At 21.7% G+C, this 24,898-nt stretch overlaps 1 protein-coding gene and 1 non-coding gene across 2 annotated transcripts; both read right to left on the reverse strand.

Moving 5' to 3' along the window:
- Nucleotides 1-1,008: 1,008 nt before the first annotated feature.
- Nucleotides 1,009-1,201, reverse strand: LOC127280893 (U2 spliceosomal RNA). The gene has a single exon (XR_007842887.1). It is a non-coding gene; the product is annotated as a U2 spliceosomal RNA (small nuclear RNA).
- Nucleotides 1,202-2,441: 1,240 nt separating this feature from the next.
- Nucleotides 2,442-24,781, reverse strand: LOC127280867 (probable multidrug resistance-associated protein lethal(2)03659). The gene is made up of 15 exons (XM_051304176.1): nt 24,615-24,781; nt 20,204-20,346; nt 15,096-15,398; nt 13,638-14,065; nt 11,889-12,045; nt 11,471-11,673; nt 10,086-10,438; nt 9,263-9,477; nt 8,778-8,996; nt 8,498-8,678; nt 8,028-8,201; nt 7,262-7,715; nt 6,793-7,162; nt 5,137-5,833; nt 2,442-3,533 (listed from the first exon to the last, which is right to left on the reverse strand). Exons 2-15 carry the CDS (start codon nt 20,278-20,280, stop codon nt 3,387-3,389), a joined length of 3,978 nt encoding a protein of 1,325 aa, XP_051160133.1. The 5' UTR covers nt 20,281-20,346; nt 24,615-24,781; the 3' UTR covers nt 2,442-3,386.
- Between the last annotated feature and the right edge of the window lie 117 nt (nt 24,782-24,898).

Genomic DNA, 24,898 nt, shown 5'->3' on the forward strand with positions numbered 1-24,898 from the left:
TTTGTTCGTTACTGTTCTAAAATAAAAAATTATTTGAATCAATTTTTATTGAAAAATAAATCAAGTAAAAATAAACTTCAATGCAGAAAGAACTATATACATATATAATTGTCTTACGCAATTGTTTATTATAATTTTAGTTTCTCATAAAAATTAAATAAATTTTTTCCTTAATTTTAAAAAATAATTATTTGTAATGGATTAAAAAAATAGCTGCTACAATTAGGACAGTTTTTGTTAGTACTTTCAGTGAAATAACTATGAATATTTTCAAAAAGTTCCTTCCATACTTAGTGAAAAAGTAACTTAAATATTTTGCAAAAAATACTTTGAGTACTTTGTTTAAAACGACTTTAAATGTTTTGCAAAAAGTACTTCAAATGATTGGTGCAAAGTACTTTAATGTTTTGCAAAAAGTAGTTTGGGTACTTTGTGTAAAATAACTTTTAGTGATTTGTTTGGAGAAGGGACTTTGAACTTTTTGCAAAAAGAGCTTCAAATACTTAGTGTAAATAAAGTACCTAGAATATTTTACAAAAGTACCAAAAGTAATTTTTACATAAGCTAACAAAAGTACTTTACATAAAGTATCTAAAAAACTTCATATGAAGTATTAAAAGTACTTTTTACATAAAGTACCAAAAGTACTAAAAGTACTTTTACATAAAGTGATAAAAGTACTTTTACATAAAGTGATAAAAGTACTTTGCATAAAATTAAAAGTACTTTCTTACATAAAGTACCAAAAGTACTAAAAGTACTTTTACATAAAGTACCAAAAGTACTAAAAGTACTTTTATATAAAGTGATAAAAGTACTTTTGCATAAAGTACTGAAAGCACTTTTACATAAATTGTCAAAAGTACTTTTTACATAAAGTACCAAAAGTACTTTTTACACAAAGTGCCAAAAGTACTTTTTACATAAAGTACCAAAAGTACTTTTTAAATATTAGTACCAAAAGTGCTTTTATCCTTTTTTAAAAGGTAAAAATTTTGTTTTAATTCTATTAAGTGGGCCGTTCACTGCGGTACTGCAATGCAGAGACAACCCGTGGCAGAATCGGAGCAAGCCCCAGACATTCCGCCGATTTCCAAAAATCAGTTCGATATTCTGGCTCTTCAATGAAGAGCGTATCAGATATCAAGCTGATAAGAACAGATACTACACTTTGATCTTAGCCATAGGGCCGAGAAGCGATAATTTGCTATGTTTTTCGTCCCCTTATATACCCAAAATGTAGCACAATAACTGCGAGAAAGGTGAAAAAAAGTTTGACATGCGCCCCTAGCGGAAATTTTTCGAAACTTTCATTTCGGCGCGAAAATTCGAATTTCGACCATTCCCCCACCACGTTCGTTTCTTGACGTTTGTCAATTTCTCTCTTTTTAATATAAATAAAAATTATCGTTAATTAATTTATTTATAACAAATTTCAAGTAATAAAATTAAATAGTTTAATTTGATAATAAAAAAAAATTCATCTCAAACACTAATTAATAAAATATTTTTGTTATTTTAAAAAATAGAATATTTTTAACATATAAAACACTAAAAAAAACCAACTTTGCATAAAGTACTAAAAAATTATAAAAAGTACTAAAATACTTTATAAAATATTATTTAAGTGTTTTATAAAATGTACTACTACCAAGTACTTTATGAATACACTAAAAGTACTCTACAAAGGTACTAAAAGCTTATATATAAATTACTAAAGAGAAATTTTAATTAAATTACTAAAAATACTTTATATAAAGTACTAAAAGCATTTTGTAATATGCCAAAAGTACTCATTATAAAAATACGAAAAGTTCTTTTTAAATAAAGTACAAAAAATTCTTTTTAAATACAGTACTCAAAAAACTTTTTTATCAAATTGTTTTTGATAAGGTGTCATATATATATTCTTTTTTGTAGTAAAAAATTAAATTTTAAAATAAAAAAAAATTCATCTTAAACTCTAATCAAGAAAATATTTTTGTTATTAAAAATTTATATATGTGAGGCATTATATGGTATTTAAAATTTTACTTTATGTGAGAAATATTATTTTTATTAAAAAATTTTTTTATCAAGTATTATTATAAAAAAAAAATTTCAATTATAATATTTATCTCGTTGATGAATTATTATGTTTCAAGGCAAATGAAATAATTCCATTTTTTTTTTTAATTTTGATTTAAATAATAATAATAATAATAATTACATTTGTTTCATTATTCTTTTACAGGCACTTTTACTTAAAATTATTCATTTACAAAGTTATACATAACAAAATACTATACATGATAATTACAAGTATAGAAAACAGCCACGATTTGATTTCTTTAGTTTTACAAATGTTTTCACTTATTTACAAATGTATTATTTTTAAATATAGTTTTGTGGACAAGTAAAAAACATTGGAACATTTATTAAAATACAAAGTATAACTTACAAATTTTTAGACATACTTTAATTCTTCTAAAATTTGTTAAAAATTTTACAATGTATATGTATATATGTAATGCATTATCAGAAATATTCATATAAAATTTGTAATTTCACAAATCAATATTAAGTACTATATGAAACCTTTTTTTTTTTTGGTCCATCTTATATTGATTTCAAACATAAAACACATATTTTAATTTAACAAAAAGTATATAACTGAAAAAATAAATATAAATTACGAAAATAATGGGAAATACATTATAAAATAATCCAGTTGAGAAATCTGATCTTTTTTTTCTGTCAATCAATGGAAGTCGATTAAAATTCAAATTAAGAACAATTTGTTTCAGTCTATTAAAACACACATACACTTCTTCTTCCTCTCTTATAAATTCATTCAAATCAAACACATGCATGAATAAAAATCACATAATTCTAGACTCGTTCGTTAATTATTCAAAAAAATCACATAAAATAAAAAGTTTGCTGTTATTTTAATTACAAAAAAAAAATTATAATAATAATAATAAATAAAAAAAATACGTAACAATACAAAAGTGACATTTAAGTACACTTGAAAGTATTCCTGCGACAAATAAAATACACAAAAGATATTATAATAATACTGAGTCTGTGCCCGCGTCTCTTTACTTTTGCGACCAATGTAATCCTCTTTTTTTTTTTTTGCTATTTGAAACAATATAATAATATTAATTTTCCTAATTTTCTCTTTTGCATTGAAACATGCAAGAAAAAAAAATATTTTTCAAATAATTGATCGCATGTTATTGTCCTTTACGTTGGATCAGATAACATTTTATAACATCTGTAAAAAAAATGTATATATATGTATTTTAAATTAATTTATGAATGATATCCTATTTCGCTGTAAATTTTAAGTCACATGCGAATTATTTGTATTTAAAAAAAACTTCTAGAGCATCAAATCTTCAAAGTGGTGTTGATATATGTTGAAGATCGAAACTTTTTTTTGCTACTGCCTTCAAAGCTTCTGCCATTGAATTTCCTGTTTCATAGACCATACTTTTTAAGACACTGTTCGGTTTTTGCAATAACATATGCGGATGATCAAATTCCTGTAAATGAAAATTTTTAATTAATTTTGAAAAAAAAAATTGTTTTTTTTTCAAACAATATTTTCTTCTAAATATATTTAAAAAAAAACATTATGATTTTTAAAAACTTTACCATTTTCTTAAGAAATTCAATAAATTTTTTTTTTAATTTTAAAATTATTCACACTATTAAAATTCAATTTTTTTTTTTTTTGGTATTTTAATAGTTTTTCACTTCAATTACATTTTTTTTTAATTTGAAATTTGACTAAACATTAAGAAAAAAAATTATGGAACTGATTTAAAAAATGCAAATTTTCTAAAAATATATAAATTGTACTAAATTTTTGAAAAAAATATTATTTGATAAAATTATTTATCATATAATTTTTAATTTTTCAAAATCTTAATTTTAAAATTATTTACACTATTAATTTACTAAAAATAAAATTCTCTGATTTAAAATTTTAATTATATTCAAATTTCAATTGTTTTGAAAAAAAAATTAATCTTTTAGATAATTTAATTATTATTCATTTTAATTACATTTTTTTTTTTTTTTTTTTAAATCGAAATTTTACTATAAACATTAAGAAAGAAAATTATGGAACTGAATAAAAAATTGCGAATTTTCTAAAAATGTAAATTGTACTAAATTTTTGGAAAAATATTTGACAAAATTATTTAGCACAACTTTTAATTTTTCAAAATCTAAATTTTAAAATTATTCACACTAATTAATGTAGAAAAAATAAAATCCTCGGATTTTAAATTTTAATTATATTAAAATTTCAATTGTTTAAAAAAAAAATTCAACATTTTTTTGGTAATTTAAATATTTTTCATTTCAATTACATTTATTTCTGTATGAAAAAATCGAAATTTTACTATAAACATTACGAAAAAAAATTATGGAACTGATTTAAAAAATTTTGGAACTAGTCTAAATGTCATTTTTGAAAATGAAAGATTTATTTTATAAATAATTGAAAAATTAAGAAAAACAAAATTAAAATAAATTTATAATTTTTTTAAAGCATAACTATATGAATAAGCTCTAAAATTTATTTGTTAGAATTTTCATTTGACAATATTTCATTACCTAGAAATTATTTTTAGCCGAAATTTGGATGATTTTTTTTTAATATTCTCGAAGTATTATTTAACAAAAATTTCCATTTAACCGAATTACTATTACAAAATTGATACTTAAATTAATTTTTATTTCATCAAATTTGATTTTCTCAAAATTATTAGAGAATAAATAAATAAATAAAGAATAAATATAAATAGTCATTTAAAAGAATTTTCATTTGTCCGAATAAATATTAGGCAGAAAAATTAGGACGCAAATATTAAAATTAATCAATTATAGAAATTGTCAACGAAATTATGACTAATTTTTGAAAATAGCGCCCAAGTTTTTCTGCCAGATAAATTTTGCGGACAAATGAAAGTTCAGTAAAAAAAAAAATTTTTTTTAATTATTTCTTCAAAAATCGTTTATCATAAACGTTGCGTACTTCAGCTTCGTATGAAATTCATCCTTTTTTCTATTCAAAATATCAAATAAAAAATATTTTGCATCACTTGAATTATATATAATATATAAAATTTTACTCACAACAACAATTCCAGCATCCATTACCAAAATTCGATCGCTATCCATAACAGTATTCAATCTATGAGCAATTGTAAGTACCGTGCATTTTTCAAATTTCGTTCTAATAGTCTTTTGAATTAATTCATCTGTTCGTAAATCAACATTTGCCGTTGCTTCGTCGAGAATCAATATGGGATTATTTCTTGCAATTGCCCTTGCCAAACAAACCAATTGTCTTTGGCCAACACTTAAATTACTTCCACCTTCATTAATATGTGTTTCAAGGCCAATTTCTTTGAGTTCAACTTCTTCAAGTGCCTGCCATAGAACATTATCTGGATATGTATCAAAAGGATCAAGATTTTTACGCATTGATCCTGCAAATAAAAATGGTTCCTGTGGAATTATACTGATTTTAGAGCGTAAATCATGAAGACCAATTTCTCCCGTTTCAATTCCATCGATTTCCACGCGACCCTCAATATTTGCAAGTCGAAATAATGCCGATATTAATGACGATTTTCCCGCGCCAGTACGGCCGACAATACCAATTTTTTCCCGTGAATTGATGATAAAATTGAGATTTTTCAAAACTGGCGGTTCCTCTGGTGCGTAGCGTAAATAAACTTGTTTGAATTCAATTTTTCCTGCTTCTGGCCATTCTTCTTTTGGTTTCTTATCTGGTTTACTCTCCAGAGCTGGTTCGCTTTCAATTTTGCTGAAATATGTCATTTTTTTTAAAATACAATTTCATCGAAAATAATGAATAATTAATTATTAAATTTAAATTAATATTTAAAAAAAAACAGTTTCAATTTAAATTTATACAATTTGCATAAAAAAGTATCAAAAAGTAGCTTCCAGGATAAAAAAAATAGGAGAAAAAAGAATTGAAATTTACTTTCAAAAAATCAAAAATATTAAAAAATAATTTCAAAGCTTACAGGTGTTACATTATAAAATTATCAATAATGCTTTTCTAATAATTGAATTAATCGAGAAAGAAAAAAAGAGAATTTTAGGAAAAATTTGAAAAAAAAAAAATAAAAACATGAGAATTTTTAAAATATTAAAAGAAAATAGAAAATTTATAGAAATAAATTGTTGAAGAGAAAATTTGAAAGAAAAATGAAGAATTTTAGAAATTTTCAAAACAAAAATAATTTACAGAAGAAATTATTGTAAATTTTTGACTAGTATGTAATAAATTTATTTCTAGATAAATAAATAACAATTCCAAAAAAATGGGAATATGAGAGAAAAAATGGTTTCAAAAATGAAATTAAAAAAAAAAAAAACGAAAGGAAATCAAAAAATTGAAGAAAAAGTAGAGAATTTTAGGAAGTACAAAAAAAAATTGAAAATTCTCAAAATTAAAAGCAAATGTTGCGGGAAAAATTGGAAATTTTAAAAATTCTCAAATTAAAATAAGAATTTCCGAAAGAATTGATAATTTTTGTACAATTTCTAAAAGTAAATAAATACATTAAATTTAATAAATTCAAAATAAAAGAAAATTTGAGAAAAAAAAATCGTTTTAAAAAATAAAAAGAAAAAAAAGAAAATTCTGAATTTGTTACCAAATAAAATTATTTTTTAAATACTTTTTTTTATTTTTCAAAGAAGAATTTAAAAAATGGGAATAATTGCAAAAAAAAAAAAAAAAAAAATACCAACCTGTACTCCAATACTCGTTCAACGGATGTCATTTGATTTTCCAATTCTGCACTTTGTCGCATTCCCCATTGGAACATTCCAGTGAGTCCAATACTTTGAGTAATTGCCAAACCAACACTTCCCCCATCGGTTGTGTCCTCACCTCCAAGAACAAGAAAACTCAATGTAACCAGAGCAATATAGAGAAGGCAAAAAATATCCAACCAAAAACCAAAGGCCCTTGAAGAAGCAATGAAAATAAACCACGCTGACGAATGTAAATCCTGATGATGATCAAATTCTTTTGTGAGAATTTCTTCCGCTTGAAATGCGCGTATTGTCGTCATTCCCTGAAGTGTCGCATTCAAATGACCAAATACTGGCGATCGTGCTAATAAAAAAAGTGAATTTCATTTATAATAATAAGAAATAAAATTGAATCAAAAAAATATTGAAATTGAATTTTTTTTTTTTTTTTGCAAATACTTACTGACACCTTCGAGACGTTTAACACTGCGACTTGTTGCAAGATAGAAAACTCTCAAATAGTAAAAAATAATTCCAATAATCACAGTTGGTATTAAGAGTAAATAATTTGAAATAGCGACAACGACAATTATTCCCAAAAGAGAGAGGCCAATTTGAACACAATCAATTAATGCACTTGGTAATATTTCATCAATAGCGCCCATATCCTTTGAAAAACGATTAAGTACACGACCTGATGAATTGGTATTAAAAAATCTCATTGTCGCTCTACTTATACAACGAAACATTGTATCGTGTAATTTTTTTGATGCCCTCATACACATAACAAAAAATGAAAATGAACGCATTAATGTTACTGTAACTGTCAAAATAGTGAGTACTGAAAAAATGTAGATGCAAATATCACGTGAAAATGGACCATTCCATTTTATCACCTCTTTACCAATTATGTCCGACTGTAAACAAATAACAATAATAATTATAATAATTAAGCCTTTTTCTTTTTTTCATTTTAATAATTTAATAATAAAATTCTATGAAATAGTAAATTTTTGGAATTAGAATAAAAGATATATTATACACAAATTTGTCATTTATTAGAATTTTATTATTATTATTAATAATATTAATAATTGATAATATATTTAATTAGATGAAATTTACCGAAGCTAATGTAAAAAAAATCATCTCATGATGAGAAATGTAATAACGAAAAATAATTATTTCTAATATATATTTTTTTGCTTTAATTACTTTAAATTACTTACTTTTTCTTCTACATTAACCCAAAAGGCAATGAAATAATCTCCGCCACTGGCTGCGAGTTGTGCTAAAATAAAGAGCATACATGTGAAAAATATCACACACCAATTTCCTCCAGCTCTAAAATAACCGCCATAAACCCATCCGCCAACATTGCCTTTTGTTCGTGTTTCCTCCACCTAGATGTAAAATAAATTAATAAAAATTATATTATTAATATTAATATATTAATATTCCCTAAATTAGACCTGTCGGGATTTTTGTGGCGTCAAATTAAAAATTATCGAATTTTTATTTAGCAAAATTTATATTCAGCAAACTTTACGTAAAAAAAAAAGAATTTTTATTTATCAGAATTGTGTTCTTCTTTATCGAATTTCTATTTATTCTAATATTTCAGAATTGAATTAAAAATTTTCGCATAAAGTGAAAAAAAAAATTAATAATTTTGAATTTGAAAAAAAAATGACATTACCTCCTCAGGATCCATTGGCTTTCCAGAGTCATTTGGATTACAAGAGCTAATGGAACTAATACTTCCTTGTCGAGAAATAGATTTATTCTCTGAGACAGATGAATTAGCGGTATCATCGTGTGATTGTGATTCCAAAAGTTGACCAAAATCAATGCCTAATGCAATTAATTCTTGGAATGTTCTGCAAATGGAAAAATAAAATTAAAATTATTTTATAATATAACAAACATAAAATAATAAATAAAGTTTAAAAATTTATTGATAGAAATTTAAATTTTACCCTTCTGCTTGAATTATTCCATCTTTTAATACAATAATATGATCCACATTTTTCAAATACTGTAATTGATGAGTAACGAGAATTCTCGTTTTTCCTCTTAAGTATCTATCGATGCAATCTTCAAACATACGTTTACCAACGTGAGCATCAACTGCGCTTAATGGATCGTCTAATAAATAAATATCAGCTTCTGCATAAACCGCTCGTGCAAGATTTATCCTAAAATATTATTTTTATATAAACAGACTTCGCACTCATTAGTTATAGTAAATAAAAAGTAGAAAAAAATTTAGTTTTACATTGACATTCAGTCTTTAATTTTTAATAAAACATTAAATTACAGTTTTAAAATTCGGAATTCAAAAAAATTTTTTTTAATTGAATGGAAATCAAAAATTTAAGAAAACAAAAAGGCATAGAAATTGAGGGAAAAATAGAGAATTTTAATAATTTACAAAATTTTATTTAAATTGAATAGTTTATACCTGGCTCGTTGCCCACCAGAAAGACTGATTCCTCTTTCACCAACAACAGTTCTATCTCCGTAAGGCAATAAATGAAAATCGCGTTTCAATTGACATTCTTTTATTACTTTGTCATAGCGAAATTGATCGTATTTTCTGCCAAATAAAATATTTTGTCTAACTGATCCTGCAAATAACCATGGCTCTTGGCTTGCGTAGGCAATACTACCTTTTACCTAATGTAGAAGAAAAATTAATATTTCTATTTTAATTTTAATTATTATCTAACAAATAAAAAATAATTAATTAAATTTAAATTAAATAAAAAAAAGTACAATTTTCAGTTATTACGTCCATTTATTTAAAATTTAATTAAAAATTTATTTTAATTGAAAAATTTAAAAAAAAACACACAATTTAACTTTTTGATAATTCAAGAGCATACGATCAACTTATTTCAATTCAATAAAAAGTAAAAACCGTCTATTAGTATTTTATTATTTTTATAAATATTGAAATTATTGATCAAATTATATAAATTTTTAAAGATTATAATCTTATCAGTCAATTTGTTTCAACTGTTTTTAGCGACCTGTTGATTTTTTTGTTTTTTTTTTGTTTTATAGGTTGAAAATAATTAATATTTTTATTAATAACTTTTTATAAGACAAAATGTTTTATAAAAAAAGTAAATTAATTTTACATTTTATATAATCTAGTTCATAAAATTAATTTAATTAATTCATTATATTCATAAAAATCATTAAAACTAATTATAAATTAATTATTGTTGTTGTAGAAAAGAAAAAAGAATAAGAATAAGAATATTTTTAATAAGACATACCTGAACATATCCTTCATTAAGTGGTAATTCTTTTAAAATGACATTCAATAAACTTGATTTTCCTGAACCAACTTGTCCAACAATGGCAACTAATTGATTTGGTTTTACGTGTAAATTAATACCATGTAAAGTATCTTCTTTATCACTTTCTAACCATCTAGCACAGCCATTTTTTACTAATACTGAACCCTCATGTTCTTCTGTTTTTTCAAAAATTGTATCATTATTTAATTCGTCGATTTTTGAAATTTTCTTCTCAAATTTTTGTATTTTTCTCTCAGAAATTTCATCATAACGCATAAATTTTTGTAGACGTTTAATAGAAACAATAGCTTCTGCTATCTGTGTTATTCCTAAAAATAAAAGAGATTTTTTAATGTTTTCAATATGACAGTGGATTGCCACAAAATTTTCAAAAAAATTTTTAAATTTCAAATTTTTATTATAATTTTCTCTGACTTACAGAGAATATTTTGTGTGTTTTACCCCGACATTTTCGAATTTTCTACTTTTTTTTTTATCAAATTTTTATAAAAAAAATTTCTATCTATATAAAGTTTTTCATACTTTTAAATATTTTTTCCGAGTTTTCAATTGAAAGTCTTTTAAAATTTAATCATTAACAAAACAATTTAACTGCTAAACTTCAAAAATTTAATTAATTAAAAACATTTTTAAAAAACTTCTTCGAAATTTCAATTAAAAATTATCTAAAACTGAATTATTGTTAATTTGTAAAAAAAAAAAAAACTTCACCAATTTAAATTTACAAAAAATTTCAAATCTTCTTAAATTCAATTAATTCTAAAAATCTTAATAGGAAATTTTTGAAAAAGGATTTTGATTTTTTACACATGAACATGTTAGGAACATTATTATAGCAAATAAAAGAGTAAAAAATGAATTTTTCAAATACCTAAATTTTTCCTTTTGATTTAAATTTCATTATTTAAATTAATTTTTACAACTAAATTTTCATTTAAATTATTTTATTGAAATTTTTATTAATTGAATATTAAAAATTAATGTATTTTTAATAAATACGAATTTCATAGAAAATTAAATAAAAATTTCATTTTTGGAATATCGTGATTGTTCTAGTTTCCATCCAATTTAATTTTTGATGATAACATTTATAAAAAAAAATTATTTCCTTTCATTTGTTTAATGCTTTAATTAAACTAATAAGTCCATTGAATGACAAATAGAATAAAATATTGTTGAAAAGTAATTTAAATTATTATACGAGATATTTGTAAAAATGGACGGAAACTGAGACAACGACGGCATTCAAAAAAAAAAAAATTATTATCATACTATAATAACTATAAAATATTATATGAATGATATAATTTAAATTAATATTATTTTACTTAATACATTACCTTGAGGGAAGAAGACAGTCATTGTTTGTCGAAGAATATTATAATATGCAGTCAACATGAAAACAATTTCGGCAGTGATACGATTACCATAAAGAACATAAGCTAAAACTGTGATAAAGAGAGATAATCTAGTTGAGAACATAATAAATGACATAATAACACCCCTAATATATGAGGTTGCTCTTATAACATTAATTTCTTTCCTGAAAAATAAAGAAAACAAAAAAATTATGTAAACATTTCAAAAAAAAAAAAAAAAAATGAAATTAATTATTTAAATAGTGAAATTAAAAAAATATATAGAAAACAATAATGTCAAATTCATTTAAAAATGAATTTATGAATTAATATGAATAATTTATTTATGAAGGGGATAAATTTTTTTATTATTAAATAAAAAAAATAAATTTATATTTACTTTCTCGCCTTTTCAATAAGAGCGCTAAATGGTTTTTCCCATGTATACATTTTTATTGCCTGAATGCCCGTTATTATTTCATTTGTTAAACGTACTCTTTCGTCAGTTCTTATTGCAGTTCGCAATCTTAATACAGAGGACTTTTTACCCAAAAATCCTGCAAAAAAAATTATAAAATATTAACATAAATCTTAAATTTAATACAATTATGATATTCATTTATTATTAATTGAAAATATTATTATGAAATTCCACTTTATTTCACATTTGGTTTTTTTTTTTGTATTTTTTTGTGTGCACTGAAAAAAAATTATAGGTTTGTATTTGAAACAAATACCATTTAATTAATCTCAAATATTAATTACAGGCCTCGGATCGACTTTAATACGCAAAAAAAGTCGATTTAGTCGATTTACATTTTAAAAAAAGTCGATTTTTTTATTTCAATTAAATTTAATTAGTAGTTTATAAGTATTTTACTTTAAATAATTAATGTTATTAGATATTAAATTCAGTTTATTAATTCTTTAATAAGAATAATTCTACAGGAATATTATCAAGAAAATTTATTTCGAATATTTTTCAATCGAAGACGTAAATTTAAAAAATTTTAATTAAGTAAGTAGGATAAATTTCTAAAAAAAAATTCTGACAATTCAATTTTAGTGTTTTTATTTGAAACTATTTTTAATAAATGAATTTTCGAAAAAATATTAAAATGATTTAAAATAATTGAATTATTGATAAGTTACAGTTGAAAATTTAAAAAATAATTTAATTTCAAAAGTTTTTGTTAAATTTCAGACAATAATTAAATTTAACAGAATTGAAAATAATTTATCAAATAATTTTAGATAACATTTTTTTTAAAAGTAATCGAATTTTCAAAAATTTACAATTATTCAGATTTTTCAAAATAATTGAACTTCAACTTATTTTTAATTAAAATTTTTGGTGCTGAATTTATTAGAAATTACAGACAAAAATTGAATTTCAAAAGTTATTAATTGAAAAATGCTTTCAAATGAATTGAATTTTTGAAAAATATTATAAAAAATCATTTAAATTTATTAAACTTTGGTAGAGTTACAATATTGAGATTTTCAGAAATAATTAAATTTTAGAACGTTTTGCTGAAGAATTTATTAAAAATTAAAGACGAAAATTGAATTTAAAAATTTTTTAATAGAAAAATTCTTTCAGATAACTGAATTTTCAAAGAATATTATTTGTACAAATCATTCAAAATAATTGAATTTTGAAAGAGGTATAATTGAATTTATTAAAATTCAGAAAGTTTCAGGTGGAAAAATTTTGAAAATAATTAAATTTTAGTAGGTTTACAATTGAAATTTTTGGTTAATTTTATTAAAAAATTAAAATTTATTAAAGATAATTGAATTTGTGAAGAATTTCCTTAAAATTTTTGAAAATAATTAATTTAGAGAAGAAATTTTAGTTAAAAATTTATAAAAATAATTGAAATAAAGAAGGTCTGAAGAGAATTTGGATTGTATACTAAAAAAGACGTATTTTGTTTAAAAATATTGTAAAAAAATGTAAAAAAAAAAGAGTCGAAAAAGTCGCATTTTATTTATATAAGTCGAAAAAAGTAAGAAAAAGTCGTATAATCCGAGGCCTGTACAAATAAATATTTATTTTATAATACTCAAGTAACCGATTATATTTTTAATCGAATAATTTTTTTTTTTCAGTGTACTAATGCACCTTTTTCTAATTTTTTTTTACCTTGCAATGGAATGAACATAAGAAGTGTCGCAACTCCAATAATAGCGGCAACACCAACTTCCTGATACATAAAATATGTTATAATAATTGTTTCCAATGGTCCAATCCATAAATAATGTACAAAAATAATTGCCAAATCAAAACGATTAACATCATTTGAAAGAAGATTAACAGCTTGACCAATTGTTGTTTCTCCAAGAGCTGTTTTTGATAATCTCAATGCTTTTCTATAAATTAAAGTACAACAGGCCACTCGCATTTTCATTCCCATATGTAAAATTGCCATCATGTATGGATGAACAACAAATATATTAATTGCCGAGCACATAATTATTCCAAATGCATAGAGATAGGCCTCTGAATATGATATTGTATTATCAGTGCGATAATAACGTAGAAAACGAAATAGAAACAGAGGCTGCATTACCCTAATGAATTTAAAAAAAAAATAGTTATAATTTTTCCATAAGAATACATTCATTCACAAAAACAAGGTCGTTAATTTTTTCTTGTTACAATATTAGATAAAAATTTATCAATTTTGTTTAGAAAATATTTACCAATGATAATGAGTTACAATTAAGAGGTGTGGTCTCATTAAAAAAAAATGATGATGATGAAAAGTATACATTTTTAAGAATTAAATTTCAAGTAATTAGAAATATTACAACAAAAATTCTACGAAAATAAATAAAACTATCATAAAATGTTACTTAATTAAATTTGAATTCAAATGAATAGGGAATAGAGCGGGAAAAATATATTTTTCAGTTAATTCTTTTTCTTTTCTATCGTTCTAAGATTATAGGAAAAAATTATTATATGAACTAAATGTGAAAAATGTCTTGTTAATTAAAAAAAAAAAAAAAAATTAGTACTAAACACACGGAATAGAAAATCTACTATTCTTTAAATAAAATCAAAATTTTAGTAATTAAAAAAGAAATTTTCCGGGACTTAACGGTTTAGCAGATTCCTCTTGAAGATCAAACTTGGTTCGCGCATTTTCAATTGGCACATAAGGTTTTTTTATAGGAAGATAATAACGAATGAGAAAACTAAGAAATAATGGTTGCATCAATCTGCACGTAAAATAAAAGAACTTAATTTTATTCTATTCACACTATTTATAATACCAAAACATAGGTCAAATTGATTAACTCTTTGCGATATTGTACGTCATCTTTTTTTTTTTAATTCATTACTTTTTTACCTCATAATAGTTTTCATAATAAAATTGAATTAAAAGAAATTCTTTCAACATTTTTTTTTCTTTTGTCTTAGCCAAATATTAAAAATCAATTTTCGGGGAAAAAATATAAAATTTTTAAAATATTAATTTTTTTTAAATAATTTTTTTTGTTTTAAATGTATAATGAAAATAATATACCTAATGGTTAAAATAAATATATGTGAATTTTAATAAAAAAAAAAAAAAAGAAAGATTTATCTTCTCACCTTAGTACAATTTCCATAACTGCCAACAATATTCCATACATCATTACTTTAGCACCAAAACATTTTATTAAAACTCGTAGTAAGCTTGGTTCTTTAAATTTGGTCTCATCTCCTTTATCTTTCATATAGTCATGGCTTTGTGTGTCTGATAAATCGATTTTATTTAAACGTTTAAATTCTGCTTGCCATATTGATGTGATTTTTTCACCTAGAATACTGCTTGTGTGCTCCTTAAGGGGTTTATATAGATCACTCACTTCCAAATCTCTTTTATATCCCAACCAAAATGTTCGTAAAATCCATCTGTTGGAAAAAAAAATTTGATATTATATTTTATAAATTCAGGACAATTTTTTTTTTTATTTCAATTAAATTTAATTCGTTAATAAATATTTTACTTTAAATAACTTATTAGATGTTCAATTCATTTTATTAATTTCTTAATAGTAATAATTCTAAATATGAATATATTATCAAGAAAATTTATTTCGAATATTTCAGAATCGAACTAAGCGAAATTATCGAAATTTAAATTAAGTAGGACAAAAAAAAAAAAAAAATTCTATCAGTTTCATTTTAAAAATTTATTGAAATCTGATTTACGCAATTTATTTGAATTTAAAATTATAGCATACTTTTTAGTTTTAATCGCAAAAAAAAAAAAATTTCGGGCAATAATTAAGTTTTACAGATTTTTAAATTAATTTTTTTTTTAAATAATTGAATTGCAGAAGATTTTAAATTTGAAATACATTCTCTGCAAATTTAAACTGCTATAGGTAGTTTTTTTTTTAATTTCTGCCAATTTAATTTTAGAATTTTTATTTGAAACTATTTTAAATAATTGAATTTTCAAAGAAATATTAAAATTTCTTAAAAATAATTGAATTTTGGAAGAGTTACAGTTAAAATTTTTATAAATATTTGAATTTCAAAAGATTTTATTAAATTTCAGACAATAATTAGATTTTACAGAATTGAAAATAATTTATTACATAATTTTAAATAAATTTTTTTTTAAAGTAATTAAATTTTCAAAGATTTACAATTCAGATTTTTGAAAATAATTGAATTTCCAAGTGATTTTTAATTGGAATTTTTTGTAATTTCTGTCAATGAAGAATTTCATAGAAATTACAGACAAAAATTGAATTTCAAAATTTTTTAATTAAAAAATACTTTCAGATAATTGAATTTTGGTAGAGTTGAAATTTTTATAAATAATTGAATTACAAATGTTTTTGTTATATTTTTAACAATAATTAAATTTTACAAAATTGAAAATAATTTATAAAATAATTTTATATAACATTTTTTTCAAGTAATTGAATTTTTGAAGATTTACAATTCAGATTTTTCAAAATAATTGAACTTTAAGTAATTTTTTTATGGAATTTTCCATGATTTATGTTGCTAAAGAATTTATTAGAAATTATAGAAAAAAATTGAACTTGAAAAGTTTTTAATTTAAAATGCTTTTTAAATAATTGAGTTTTCAAAGAACATTATAAAAATTTTTTGAATTTCAATTGATTTACAATTGAAATTATTAAAATTCAGAAAGTTTTAGGTGGAAAATTTTAGAAATAATAATTAAATTTTAGTAGGTTTTAAATTAAAATTTTTGAGTAATTTTATTTGCTGATTCTTTTTTTAATTTTATTCAATGATTAAATTTCATAAAATTTTGAATTGAAAAATATTTTAAAATAATTGAATTTGTAAAGAATTTCATTAAAATATTATTGAAAATAATTAATTTAGAGAAGAAATTTTAGTTAAAAATTTGTTAAATAATTTAAATAATGATATGCATTGTATATTAAAAAAGAGGTATTTTTAAAAATTATGTAAAAAATGTAAAAAAAAATCAAAAAAGTTGCATCTTATTAAAATAAGTCGAAAAAAGTCTTATTTCGATAAAAAGTTGAAAAAAGTCGAAAAAGTCGTATAATGCGAGATCTGTAAATTATAATAATTTTGTTTATAATAATAATAATAATATATGGTAAGTCGTAGATACGTTATTTTGAATATTATCTATAAATCAAATAAACGTTATCTGAAACGAAAAATGAAAAAAATAAAAGAAATTTTATTACATTATTCGATAATATTTAAATTTTGTTGGCCAACATAAAATTATCAAAGTGAATTAAAAATTTTCAAACAGAAATTTCGTAATTAGAAAATAATTTTTTTTTTTTAAATTGTTTAGTAATATTTTTAAAAAGAAAAAAATATTTTTTTATCTCTTTTGTTTATTGATGTTTGGAAATCATGTTTTTCAATTCACCTAAAAGTTTATTACAAAGTTTATTAGATATGTACTAAGAAAGAAAAAAATTCTTTTAAAATGTAACATTAAAAAAAGTGTCAATACAATAAAAAGTCAATGTATAAATGATAATGAAGTCCATAACGTTTATGATAAACGATTAGAAAACAAATTTGTTTTAAAATGGAAAATTATAAAAAAAAGTAATCTTACCAAATTTTTTTTTTTTTTTTTAATTTCTTCATCAATAAACATTGTAAAAAGAGTATTTTTGAAACAAAAATTCATAGAAATTTTTATTTTATTTAATAAAATATCTTGTTAAAAATTTTTGATCACATAAACGTTAGGGGCCATTCATTAATTACGTAAGGGTCCTTAGGGGGGAGGGGTTATAAAATCTCTACATGGTCTTACATCGGGGGGTAGAAGCTAATCTTACGTAAGATTTTGCCAAGTATTTTCAATTTGTGTTGTTGTAATTAATTTTTTAATTACATAATATTGTTTAAACTTACGTAAGAAGGGGGAGAGGGGGTCCGAAAAATCTAATGTATCCTTACATTGGCGTAGGGTGGGGGGGGGGACAAAATTAGCCAAAATCGTCCTTACGTAATTAATGAATTCCCCCTTATAAACTTCAGCATCGTCAATATAACATAGGATTTTAATAATTATTCTTTCATAAGTGACGAATTTTTTGAATTTTTGAAATGATTCTTTTTCGTTTGTTTATCTTTCAAATACCAAAAGAAAAAAAAATATATTATCTTTATTGACCTAATTATAATGTAATAATTATCATTTATTAAATCATAAGAAATTTTAAAAAAGTAAAATACACTATTAGTAGAAAAAAATTTTTGAGTTAATGTAATTTTTAAACTATTTACAATACGTTTGCCTGTTGTAGGAGAGATTACAAAGTTAGGAATTAAATTATGAAATTTTTTAAACAAACTTTTTTGTTTGTACTATTTTTGTAATCTATTTTAAAAATTATATTTTTAATTAAATGTAATTCAAAAATAAATAATTTATTATCTATTAATTGAAAATTGAAATTTGTTCGAAATTTTAAATATTTGAACTGAAATCTGGTTTAAAAAATAAAAAGAAAAATAAATTAATTCGAGAATAATGAAAGTTGAGATTAAGTTTTAGATAAAGAGTAAAATATTTTGCTTCTATTCTATTGAATTCATTATCAAAGTATTCAAATATTAATTAAGAATTGTCTTTTCTGTAAATATATTGTTATGAGGATTCTCAATATTCTTATGTAACTTTATAGTCTTCTTCGTTTTCTTTAATTGAGTAGAACTTTGCAACAAGTGTTACATTATAAGGCAATTTTGTCAAAAAAAAAAAAAAACAAAACAAAAAAAAAATGTTTTTTAAATTAAAAACAAAAAAAAACATAAAAAAGAAAACTATACAATATGACAATTAACTTGTTTTTGATTACATAACTCGGTCAAGTCTCAATACAAAACTGATAAAAAAAACCCCCAAATTAAATCTTGATTACTAGTCGAATTACGGAAGTAAGATAAGACCAACAGGGCTTAAAATAACTTTTCAAGAACCCTTCAGAATTATTGAATAATAGATCGCAATATAGTTAGTTCTTTTCAAATAATTTTTTTTTTATTTTAAAACAATTTCTCTTCAATTTAAATAAAAAAAATTATTTTTTTCCACCTTGGATTCTAATTAAAAATTGATATTATGATATTATCGCAAAAGATAACTATACATCTTTCATTGAGGGAGAAAAACGTTAATTTTCCTGAACAGAAGGTTATAACTCACAAATCAAATATTTTTAATTATTTTTAATTTTTACAAAATACAAAGATTCATAGGATCGTTAAATTTTTTTTTATTATATATCTTGAAGATTTTCTTTTATTACCGCACAAAGAATTATCTTGTATGAAAAAAAAAAAAAACTAAAATTATGTCAATAATATTCAACAATGAAAAATTTTATGTCAATATTTACAACTCATCTTGCAAAAAATGTATCTAGAATTTATTATGTTAAAATATATTGTATTCACATAAACTAGTTCACGAAGTATTTTTTTTTTTTTTTTTTACAAAATTACGAATTCATTTACATTTTTCAATGTGAATTTTTCATTTATTTTTTGTTTACATTATCTAGTGTATAATTATGTGGAAGAAAAATGAGAAAATTCGTATGCTATTTTCAGAATAAAAATTGAATAAATTTCAATTATTGATAAAAATAAAAAGGAGGAATTTTTTTTTTTAGAAAAATAGAAAATAAAAAGTTTTTGCAGAAATTCGCAAACAACCGGTTATTGATTTCCTTTATTTTCAAGGTTGTAAACTCCGATTTCATCACAATGAAACGCGCTCTACCTCTATTACTCAATTAATTTCAATCAACATCCGAGGTATTAGATAAAGTGTTTTCTATTTTATCAGATCAATTGGCATTTCTCCTTCACAATTAAAAAGGAAAAAAAAATAGTTCAATCAACAAGGTGACTAAAATGTACAATTAACCCAGTAGAATTTATATCGACAGACGCAACTTATACATAACGATTCGCACAAGAAATTTTTTTTTTTTGCTAAATCATGGTCATTAACAGATAACTAAAAATTGCTCACCTATCATAATAAAAAATAATGTAATTCTAATTAGATTGAGCTTAGAATAATTATTTACAGAAACAATATACTTTTGTTTAGTTAAAATAAAAAGAGAATTTTAATTTTCAAAAAGAAAAAAAAAAAAAAAAATATTGGAATATGAACTTTAATCTTTGGATTATTAAAAATACAAACTTACGAGAATGTGAGAACGCTGAGAGGATTTGCCTTCTCTCTTGGATTTTTTACTTTCTCGGTATATATTTTTCCATCCATGATTTTTTTTAATCATCAACAACCTCGTCTAAAATTTTCTGCCTTCTTTACTTTCATAGAGAAAACCTGAGAAAAAAAATATTGATTAGCGAAGAAACAAAAACAATTTTCATTATTGAATAAAATAAATGATAATGAAACTTGAGATAAAACAAATTGTAATTTTTTTTTTTTTCTTTCTTTAAATATATTTTTTTGTTTTTAATAGAAAATATATTCAAATTTGAATTTTTTTGTAATAATTTATTTATTGGTCATAAAAAAAAATAAAATTTTTATTTGAAAAATATTGTTGAATCAAAATTTATGCGAAATTCTGTTTATAAAATAAAAATAAATTTTTAAAGAAAATGGTAAAATTTTATCATTCACTCCGATTCAAATTTTGTTATATTTGACTCAGAGTGTTTTTGATAAAAATTTTCTATTTCCTTAAAAATCTTTACCAAAGTGTGATAAATTAAAAAAAAATTATAAAAAATAATTTTCAATTTTTGAAAAAATTCAATTATTATTATTTTTATTTTTTTTGTATATTGGTACACAGTGTTACTTACTTCTATTAGAGATTCTGTGATTTTCAAAATGTAATCTGTATAATTTTCCGAGAATGAAAAAAAAAATGTACAAAATGCGTCTTAATTTTTTGACGTTCATTTATTTCTGACAAGTCAAAAAAAAAAAAAAAAAAAAAAATTTACTTTTGTTTATATAGTACTGCTATCAGTGACACAGATTTCATGTCTGTTTTTTTTTATTTATTTTTGGAAAAAGTAAGCAGATGACATTTTGAAATTCACTGAGAGTCTCTAATTATTTGATACAATCAAAAAAAAAAAAAATTAAGAAACAATTTTATTTTTTACATCAAAATTTGTTTTTTTGTTCAAATCAACCTTTTTGCAAATAATATGAAAAAAATTAATAATAATAATAATAATTTATAATTAAAAATTGTTTCAATGAAAGTATGAACAATTTTATTTATTTTTACGAAAAAAAAACTAAAGGAATTTCAAAATTAAAAATATCTTCCATTATAGAAAAAAAAATAATTTTTTTTTTTTTTTTTTTTGCGTAAAAATTATATTTATTTTGAAAGAAAGAAATTTCAACCTTGTTTATATTTAATCTAATTTAGGGATTCACTGATAATTTTTATTCGTAACATCACGAAAGTTTAAAAATTTCAAAATCTTTTACTATTTTAATTTTATAATCAGGAAAAGTAATTAATTATAATTATTGTATTGATATAAAAGATATCTCTCTCTCTCTCTCTCTCTCTCTAAATATTCACGCGGAAATATGATTCATTGTTAATTCAAATATGAACTATATATTTTTCGATATATTTTCAACAGCTGATAGAATGCAATTTTTTTTTTTTCCAGGAGAAATCAATAATAATTAGTGTATTATTAATAGATTGTAAAATTTAACGACAATTCATGATTGATTGAATTTTAATTAATAGTTCGTGAGCTTCTTTTTTTTTTAATGTACTCGACTTGTAATCTAAATAGTTAAATATATATATGTCTTCAATATTACTTACAGTGAAGTGAAAATTAAAAAAAAATAATAAAAGAAAATTTTCTATTTTGAAATAGAGTCAATGGAAAAAAAAATTACAAATAAGAAATTTGTTTTGCGAATGATGATTGTGCTGAATCATCTTCTCTTTCTTTTCAATTACATTGCGAATGTTCCCGAGAAATCGAAGACCTTTTATTTTTTTTTTTTTTTATTTTTATTAATAATACTAAATTGTCAATAGCAATCTATGGAATTTTATTTTTAAAATTGTTTTTTTAATAATTTAATATTCTATATTTAATTAATATATTATTTTAATAATTAATTTTTTTGTTAATTATTTTTTTATTATTTCTATTATTAATTATTTATTGTAAAAATATTTTTTATTCATTTTTTTGTTTACCTATTTTTATTCAATTTTCTTAAATTTTCGCTAGTTATATTTTTAAAGAATACTTATTATATTTAATTTATATAATTAATAAAAAAAAATTAATATTATTTGTTTATAACAATCTTTGTTTTTTTGACGTTAACACTTAACAAATTTTGCTGACAATACAAATACAAAGCTTCTAATTTTCTGGACAACTCAGTAGGAGTATCCGATAACAAGACTAAATCGTCCGCGTAAGCTAGCAAGAGAACCTCCAATGTTTTCCATTATTAATTAAATAATAATTAAAGAAATTAATTTTTCTTAATTAAAATTAATTTCTTGATAAATTATTCGCTAGCATACTAAAAGTCTGATTTAATTTTGTTTCATGAGATATTTTTTACAGTACTAATTGAAACAGGAAATCGTTTTTTTTTCTTTTTAAACAAAAAAAAAAAAAAATACAAAAATAAAATCTCAATTATTGTCAATTATATAAAATTTAATTGCCATTTTAAAAATCTTTTATAACAAAATAATTATTTCTATTCCTTATAATGAATCAATCAGCAGATATTTTGAATTTAGCTTTATGTGCATTTTCTAATTTATTATTAAGGTCGAATGACAAATCTATTTTGTCGCTTAACCATATTGATCGAGAATCAAGATAATAACAATGATAAGAGATCTGGTAGTCCAACTTTACAAAGAATACAAGATAAGCCATCGGCGAATTCTAAAAAATAAAATCTACTGTTGTTAAAAGTTTGCAGGAAAAATTACGAATTTTGTTTTTTTTCTTTCCTCCACTTTATATTACGCATTCGTCAATCGTTTTCTCTTTTTTTCTGTTATTGTACAAATTAAATATATATATTTTTTTTTCAAATCAAATTTTGAAATTTCAATGAATTATTGAAAATTTTTTGCTAAAAATTAGAAAAAAAAACATGACAAATTTTTAAACTTTTCAATTTGATAGTTTTTTTTTTTAATTACTATGTATGGAAGAAATTTTCTTTCTTTCAAAAAAAAAAAATAATAATAGTTACGTTATTTTTGAGTATGCTAAATACAGAAAATGTTTTTTTTTTTTTTTTTAATAATTTTTGTGCCTGAAATGTCAATTATTGATTATTTTTTTAACAACTGTAGGGCGTAATTTTCATATTATATATATATATATATATATGAGATAAGCAATAAATGAATTGCAAATTATTTAGCAATCGTTCACGTTTTTTATTTTCACCATCTGTGTTTTTATCATTAAACTAACAAAAAGTTAAATTAATCAAAGAAACACAGTTTAACCGGTTCATGTGAAGTTCAAGATTTTATGAGAAAATTTTTTTTTCACAAGAAAAATATTTTTGTTTTTTTAAAAGTGGAAAAAAAAAATTAACTTTTGCGTATACCATAGGAAATGAATCACAAATATTTTTTCTCGCGCCTTTGTGTCATAATTATCTTTATTTGCTTATTTACTACTGTCAATATACTAATTGGTACGATAATTACTAATTTGTATAGAAATTTTTTTTTGAAGTTCTCTTGATTGAAATATCAAAGAAAATTTTTGGCTAAAAGTTAAAAAATCAAATTTTTTAATACCATTTACAATTAAAAAAAAAATACGAATAACTATTATTTTTTGTTTATAGAAATAAATTAAATTAATTATCTAGGTATAGTGTAAATTTTAATTTTAAATCAGTTTTTTGTTAAAATGTTATTTTTATTAATAAATATTAATTAAAATATTTTAAAATTAAATTTACAATGCGTAATATATAATTAATATAATCTTATCAAACTTATTTGTTATTACTTTTACATTATAATAAACATTCTATTTTGTTTAAATTAATACTCGATTGTATAATTTGATAAGATAAGTTTTGCTACTATTTACTAGATTACAATAAAGATTACAAATTGCATTTTCATTGTCAAAGACGTGCCAGAATTTAAAAATGAATCAGTATATTTTGTTTCTCAAGGTTAATACTTGAACCCAAAAGATTTGTCTTATGTAAGACAGTAATGTCAAAATCACCTAAAAGAAAAAAAAAAGAAAAAAAAATTCAAACTTTCCATACATAATTTTCATTTAAAAAAAAAAAAAATCGTTCCCATTTTCAAAATTTATTTAAAAAGTTAACACATGGTTTTTAAGTCAAAAACTAAATTTTTAAATCGAAATCCACATCCTGTTTATTAAATAGAACTTAACCTTAAATTTTTGCTAAGATAAATTTTATTAGCAAATATAATAGATTTTAGTAATTTTTTGTGATTGTCAAAATATCATGATAGTTGATAACAATTAATTTAATTAATTAAAATATTTTTAAAAGACTTGAATTATATATATTCTGTTATTTTTACATTTTTTTCTTTTACTTACCGGATTCGGAAACTATGAAAATTAAATATTAGGCTTCGGTGAACAAAAAAAAAAAAAGAAAATAGAAACTAATTTTTCCTGAAGAGAAAATTGAAATCAATGTCTACTCCCCGAGATAGTTAATTAACTACTGAATGTACTGAAATGCTACTGAAACAATTCTGTTTAAAGAATTTGTATGTAATATGTCATTGGTCAAATTTGCAGAAACACGTGATGCGGCGAATCAGCTGAATGGACAATGCTCCATTCTGAGCATGCGTAAATAACAGATGTGTTTTTTA

This window comes from Leptopilina boulardi, unplaced genomic scaffold (genome assembly GCF_019393585.1).
Source record: "Leptopilina boulardi isolate dan_hultmark-lab unplaced genomic scaffold, ZJU_Lbou_2.1 LbouV2_255, whole genome shotgun sequence".
NCBI classification, from domain to species: Eukaryota; Metazoa; Arthropoda; class Insecta; order Hymenoptera; family Figitidae; genus Leptopilina; species Leptopilina boulardi.